The 7,871-nt window shown below is 37.2% G+C and overlaps 1 protein-coding gene across 1 annotated transcript; it reads right to left on the bottom strand.

Annotated features, from left to right (window-relative positions):
* Positions 1-671: 671 nt before the first annotated feature.
* Positions 672-5,331, bottom strand: LOC127798144 (uncharacterized). The gene is made up of 4 exons (XM_052331489.1): positions 4,934-5,331; positions 3,520-3,795; positions 2,587-2,724; positions 672-2,289 (listed from the first exon to the last, which is right to left on the bottom strand). The coding sequence occupies exons 1-4, from the start codon at positions 5,246-5,248 to the stop codon at positions 739-741; spliced, it is 2,280 nt and encodes a 759-aa protein (XP_052187449.1). The 5' UTR covers positions 5,249-5,331; the 3' UTR covers positions 672-738.
* Between the last annotated feature and the right edge of the window lie 2,540 nt (positions 5,332-7,871).

Consider the following 7,871-nt stretch of genomic DNA (forward strand, 5'->3'; position numbering starts at 1 on the left):
CAAACTTTTAATTTAATGAGGTTATTAGATCTCTATTGATATTTTCTACAATTTCATTAGTTTGGCAATTGTCAATCAAGCCATAGGAAGGCGATGGATAAGAGAAAAATAAAAAAGATAGACAAAATAAAAATAAGTCAATGTGTCTATATTTTTTTTTCTAAATATAAAAGGATGATAAGTGTAACTTATTTCAGAATTTAGTTGGTTTTCACTATTTCCTAAAAAATATAATTATAACCTTGTCCATTTTTTTTTTGTTTTTTTTGCGCCAAAAGTGTTGAACAGAATTTTCACACTTTGAAAAGGAAAAAAAAACTAAATAGTGTCATTGTATTAATATTTTTGTTTCTAATAAATCAATTAGCTACCTACCTTTTCGCCAACCCAACTTCTGATAATTGACCGATCAATATTTGTTAATATGGTATTTTTGTTAAATATACAACAAATTTTATTGAATATTATTTTTAAATTTTAATTTACACATTTTGAAAAAACACAACACTTTATACTTTTTAAAGAAAAATGAAAACATAATACGCACACAGTAGAAACGAACATGAAAAAAACAGACAATAAAATTAAATTAACTTTTAAGTTATGATTAAACTCTCCAAATAGCACCTGACCTTATAAAAAATTACGAAGATCAGGTATTTTAAGAAAAAGCAAATCAAATGCTTCCTGAAAATTCTATACAGAGGATTGAAAACATAGTTAAGAAGAAGCAATTGTTCACAGGCTTCCAGTTTTCTTACCAAATATGGCTTCCCTAGTCACAAGTTCAATTCCCCTCACCCACAACTGAGCCATTTCAATCCCACCTTCACAAACAAAATGCACCTCCTTGTTCTTTGTAGTGGTTACTCGGAACACTCCCGGTTCGTTGACATCTAACTTCTTGCGCCTATTCCGCCGGAATTTTGAGCTTGGACCTACATCGGCCCCCCTGCAAGTTACATTCCTCTTACTTGATTTCCCCCAGCTCAGTAATCCGGCAGCCTCCACCATCTTCAGCATCTTTCGATGGGGAGATCCTTTACCTTCCTTTGTATGCTTCTTCACGAACGCTCCCTTCACCACAAGTGTTCGAGCGAGTTCATCCAATATTGCACGTTCAGCATCACTTTCAACACCATTTCTCCTCGCTAGCATGAGTGCAGTCTCTGATCTCGCATTCTCAATGCCACACATTGCCCCGCGTGAGATCAGAAGTTCACAAAGATGACCATGACCTCTCCTTGCTGCTAACATGAGTGGAGTGTATCCATCTCCGTCAAAAGCATTAATGTCACAGCCTCCATCGGTTAATGTACAAACTGACTCAAGATCGCCACGACTTGCTGCCCGATGCAGAGGATAAAGTCCAGCAGAATTCTGTTTTCCATTCGAAAGTGCATATTCAAGAATAACCTTTTCAAAGATGCTGCCGTTCTTGTTTATTTCTGAAAGGGTAATTGCAGTTTCACCGTATCTGTTGCACAAGTTTACATCAGCCCCGGCATAGACAAGCAAGCGGAAAGCCTCAACATGGCCAGCTGCTGCTGCAAGCATAGCTGCTGAGAATCCATTCCCATCCTGCTCGTCAATATTAATTTCTGACCGCTGAACGAGTTTTTTCAAAGTTTCAATGTCATTGGCTCGTGTGACAAACATCAGAGCAGAAAACATTGAGGCATTGCTTGAGCAAGCAGCCTTCCCACCTCGAATTACTTCTAGAACTGCTTGTTGAAAGCCGAGAGTCCACTGCACGAGTCTGGCAATTGACTCTGCACACTGACCAGCCAAATTAGCCAAACCAAGGTCCACGCCTGCAGACACCAGAAGTTTAAGACAATCTTTGTGCTTATATCTAGTACAAATCATCAGTGCAGTATCACCAGAGTCTGTTTTTGAATTAATATCACAGCCTCCACGGATCAGGTGCTGGAGAACCTGGACTGAGCCAATTTGTGCAGCCAAATGAATCGCGAGGAACTCTGTTTTTGTAGTTGTTTTAACAGGGAACTCGACATCAGCACCGCAATTTAAAAGCACCTCTACTGCCCTTGCATTGTTACACAAGATGGCATGGTGGATGATGGTTCTCCCAAGATGAGGAACATTGGGAGCCAGGTGTTGGAGGAGCATTCTTAAGATAGCACCAGTGGCTTCAAAATACTCGATTGCACACCAGATGACAGAATAAGGTTCAGCTAACCCTGCCCCCACCCGAAATTCTTCTCCTGTAGCCATGTCCCACGACCAAGCTCCTAGTCTCACTTTGACATTAATTCTAGCACCGACCTTATCATTATCAGAATGTAATTTCATGTTAAATTGCAGTAGATTGACAAGATAAGTGAAATGAATAATAAATCAATGCTTCCATCTGGGTCGGATTATGTCTATAAAATTGAATCCCACAAGAGAAGTTTGAGTGCACAATATATAGCACAAGTACATATGATGTTGGAAGCAGTATATATATATATATATATCAGTTTGTCAATGGTGAGTATTAAGGCCCAGTACTTGATGATTGAAATAATATATCCAAATTAAGTGGCATTAGGAAACTTCATTCTTCACCAGAATGATTACCTGTAGCAGCAGTCTGACAGTAGATACTTGTTTACTAACAACAGCAGCAACAAGTGCATTACAGTCAACATTGGTATGTAGAGATGGTTTTGAAGACATGAGTAGCAGCCTCGTGTTTGCATTGGGATCAACTCCAGACTGCCATATATCAATAACACACATCATTTAATCGAAAACCTGAAGAACAATGCTTAAAGGTAATGTTGCACACCAACTCTTAGGACAAACAGTTCAAGGATGCTTCGGCACTGGTCAATGTGAGACTTAATTTTTCAAAATTGGAAATTCCAGTTGTGACATCCCTCCAAGTTAATTGGATAGCAGAATTAAATGTGAACCAAAATAATCGGTCAATTTGGATGTACCAGGAAGCCAAGTGAATGTGGAGGTTTTGACATATATAAGATTTGGATAAGCCTGACCTATTTATAGATATGATATACAATAGGAAAATAATATCAGATGGAAAATTTTAGTAACAAGAAACAAATAAAAATAACTACTGCAGGAAAAAAAAAAAAAAAGAGTTTGAGCAATTCTCAAAAATAATAAATATTTTGTTTCGTGGAACCTCTGTATTACTACAAAACTCTGCATACTTTATAGCCTGGATGGTGGATTGATTTGACTTGGTCCTTTAGGCACATGAAACCCAATTCTCTATGTTTTCTTACTTGTAACTGACCTTTAAGGATAGATGCCTTGTGATAGTTTACAGCTTCATTGGCTCACCGATGACCAATACTTTCCTATGTTACAGATACTGAATCAAAGAAACCTCATCTCTAACGATTTCAGCCATATAAGAAGTCAGTTCATCATTTACATGGTTCTAGCCAGCTTTCCAAAGTTTTTAACTTGTGCAACTGAACAATATAAGGTCCGTAATTGTTCATGATTTGTTGCAATCCCTGACGCTATGATATGATGTACCTTAATTAGCGTGTTCACTACATCAAAGAACCCTCTGCAGGATGATGTAACAAGAGCATGCACAGCCACATGTGGTCGGATCATCAGAGAGCTCATGAGTAGCTCAACAGGCTTGGCTTGCCCCATATTGCTTGCTTCCAGCAGAGCTTCTTCACATGCTGGCTGAGCTGCCCCGGCATTCAAAAGTATTTTCAATATCTCAACATGGCCCTCTCTCACTGCTGCTGTGGTCGCATAGCCCCGGAACAACTTGTGGTTCACGTTAGCTCCAACACTCTTATCATCATAAAAATGGATAACGTTACAAATTTGATTTGGCCTGATTCTTTACAAAATATGGTTTCTAGTTGACACACTACTGACGAACAGAATAACACATAAATTTGAGCATGAAAATCCCGAAATTACACGATTTCTCAGCACATGTGCAAGACGATAATGCATTCTATTCCAATTGTACAGAAACTTTACATTCCAATTGTATGCAAACTTAATTCTGTTCTCAGAAAAATGATAAGGAAGACATATATATAAATGTATGTAAATCACGATCCGGCACTTTAAGTGCAAAATTATAATATAAACCAAGAGACTTGGAAACATTTAGCACTATAATCAATTCTATACATTTTTTCAAGGAAATAATAACAGTAGAACATAGATTCTGCCATACTGGCCAGAATTATTATCATTTTTATTATTGCAATCTTTATTAGAATCACTGTTTTAATATACCAAGAATCAATATGTATGATCTAAAATTTCAAATTCCTATTGCAGCTATTAATGACGATTCACACAATATACTTTGCAAGTAATAAATACTTGAGTTTTTTCAAATTTCAAAACCTAACAGATAGAAGTAGACCTAAAAACAGATAGAAGTAGAACTAAAACCAAATGTTACAAAATACAAAGCAATGAGCCTACAAGTCTTACAGGATTGAGGAGAAGGCAGTAACCAAGAAGGTAGAGATGTAGTGGACTATGAATGCTCGTCCATTGCAGAATGAGACAAAACCGATGACAAGTCAAAATTATATACATTCCAATTCCAAAACAAGAGAGATTTTATATCTCAATGAAATATAACTGGAAAAAAGAACGTAATCAATGCGATTCTTTTTTTCTTCAAATTTAGACACTTTTAATTTAAACATATTTTTTAAATTCAGGCACTTTTTGAAATTGTATCTATTCGCGGCCACACCGTAAATCCGTAATGTTGTGGCGTCCGAAAGACGGTTTTGCAGAATCAGGGAAACACGCCATGAAGCCAGAACTCACGGTTTCTCAAACATAATCTCACCAGTGTGCCTGAACTCGTCGCTTAAATTAAAATTAAATGATTTTGGAAAACTGATGATCCACGATCAGCACTGCATCAAAATAAAAAATTACAAGCATACAATACCAGCAGTTTCTTGACAAGCGTCAAATTGCCGGCATGAGCAGCAAGGAACAAAGCCGTAACCTCCGTCTTGAACTCGTCAAACTCGAACCGAACTCCGGTGGCCGCTTCACCGTTCAACACAAGCTCCGCTTTGCGCGTCTTCAGGCACACGGTTCCGCTGAAGTTGACGTCGACGAAGGGGTCGGCAATGCACTCGAGCGCGGACTTGAGGTCGCACGCGTGCGCGGCGTCGACAAGGCGCTGCGAGACCTGCGCTTGATAGTCGATCGGGAACACCTGCATGCCGGCGCCGTTGCTGTCTGCGAACACCGTCATATTTTCTCCGGCGTGAGCTACTCTGTGCTCTCCGGTGAATGTGGTCGGATCAATGGAGAATGTATTTGAGGAGGAGCGACCAGGCTCTGGCCTGAAAGAGTCAAAGCAAGCTGAGATCGTGTAAAGACAGACATTCCGTCCTCTCTGGATGATTTTATAATGGAAGGAAATGGAACGAGACGGGAATGAGAATTTTTAGTGCTTTATTTTTGTGAGAGTTATGAAAATTCATGGAATAAAACATTATTAATGATAAATAACAAATATATATGTTTGTAGTAATTTAATAGTAGCATGGACAAGAGGAAGCCGCCGAGTCTCGTCTTAAGGCCGGATTCGGCCTGCACTGCACTTGCCTTGTTCCTATCAATTTTTACTTGTAAAGAGGAAGGGACGAACCTAACCAAAATATGGATAATGCTACACAAACAACTTTGTTGATAATTCAAGGTGAAATTACAAATTTACTCTTAAGGTGCGTTTGATAGAGGTAGAAAATAAGGATGAAATTCATTTTCCATCTAAATTTTAAGAAATTCTATCAAACAATTTTTCAATTCTATAGAATTCGAATTCCATTTTAGTTCAAAAAGTGAAAATTTTCCTTAAAATCAAAAAATTGAAATTCCTAGAGGTTGGGGTGAGAATTGGAATTCCATAAAATTTGAATTCCACCCTTATTTTTCACCTCTATCAAACGCACTCTTAGAGTGGGTTTGATTGCACACATTTATCATAAAAAATATGTAATTATTATATATTTTCTATGAAAAATAATCAAACACTCTTAATTTTTCTATGAAAAATATGTATGGTACAAGCATTTAAAGTTTCTTTCCATGGAATTCATTTTTCAAGGAGGTGGAGTGATTTTTACTTTCTAGGCAATATTACCTATAATTAAATTCTAGATAATGCAATCAAACACACATTTAGCGTAAATTACAAATCCACTCTTACCTACTCAGACACCTTGTTGCCATCTCTCCCTTCATCTCTCACTTATCTCACTCTTTTTTTTACTCTGTCTTTCCATCTCTCACCTACTTAAAAACCTGCATTATCGTAAGCCCGACCAACTCTTTCTCTCTCTCTTTGTCTCTGACCTACTCAGACGCCTCCATTATCGCTGGCCTGACCAGCTCGCTCACTCTCTTCGTCTTGACCAACTCTCTCTCTCTCTCTCTCTCTCTCTCTCTCTCTCTCATTAGATGTAATCACAAGAACCCATTGAAACAAGAACCCTAGCTTCATCTCCCATTGTCGTCGGCAACAACCTCTAAAATTTTCAGCCGAAGCAAGAACCCGAGATGCCCAAAAATCAGACGCCCCCACTAGCTTCATTGCCCACTCTGCCGACGACGACCTCTGACATTTCAAGCGGCTTATCCCCCTCTCTCTCTTCTGGAAATTTCTGGCCTCAGATTCTCTCTCAAGTTTGAGTTTCTCATACCTTATCCCCTGATTTTTGCTTTGATCGATTTTTCTCATCTAGCATTTGTTTCTCTTCTTTGCTTGATTTGTATTTCATTGTTGTTAAATTTATCTTTTTGAGATTATATCTAGTAGATGGCCAATATTTGTGCATTATTTTATTAGGGATTCAAGTAGATTGATCTGTATTTCATTGTTGTTAAATCTATATTTAAATACTGTGGTTCGATTAGTCAGTGAGTACTGTTGTGTTCCATTTTGTTTCTTAGGGATTAGGAATTGATTGATGCTTTAGTTTTCTTTATCTTATTTGGGTTGATGCATGAGAGATCTTAATGACCATTTTGTGTTATCATGTTGTGGCTTTGTAATAGATTGAAAAATATGAGAAAGAAGGAAACCTTGACCTCATGTACCATATTATATATCTTTAAAGTCTTCAGTTCCTATTATTTTCCAGATTGGATTGCAAAAAATCAATTCTATTTTAGAAGACGAAGGAAACCGACAATAAATGACATAGGCACAAATTTCTCAGACTACAACAATACAAAAAAAAGAAAAACATAATGTATATGGATAATGCAAATTATATATATAACATTATATTCTCATATTGCACCTTGTTTTGATCCAAGAAATCATGTTGTGCTTTCAAAATCATTTGAAGATAATGAGGAAACTTCCGTTGATAATGAGCAAATTATAGAACATAATGAGTGTTCTATGTTAAATGACGAATTGCCAAGAGAAAACAGCGATCTTGTCCCTAAGGTTGGAATAAAGTTTATGACAAGAAGGAAGTTTTTGAATTTTACAAAAGATATGCTTACCACGTGCGTTTTCCTGTTAAAAGAACGAGTTCAAAGAAAGGCGATGATGGGGTGGTAAGATATGTGTGATATGCATGTAGCTAAGAAGGCAAAATAAATATTAAAGTTAGCACCTCTTTGAAGCCTCAACGAACAATTCAGTTAAGGTGTAAAGCTAAGGTGTAAGGCTTAACAATTCAGTTAAGCCTCAAGGATTTTGGTAAAACCATATTAAACCAAAGGTTTGTTCTACTAACAAAATTAAAGTGTATTCCGTGTTCTATTGACTTCTTTTAAATCAATTACATCAATTTGGTTTTTCGGTCTGAATTTTAGCTGCATCAACAACTGTTTCCGATCAAATTTTTTTCGATGTC

The sequence above is a fragment of the Diospyros lotus genome, chromosome 3, assembly GCF_014633365.1.
Source record: "Diospyros lotus cultivar Yz01 chromosome 3, ASM1463336v1, whole genome shotgun sequence".
Taxonomy (NCBI): domain Eukaryota; kingdom Viridiplantae; phylum Streptophyta; class Magnoliopsida; order Ericales; family Ebenaceae; genus Diospyros; species Diospyros lotus.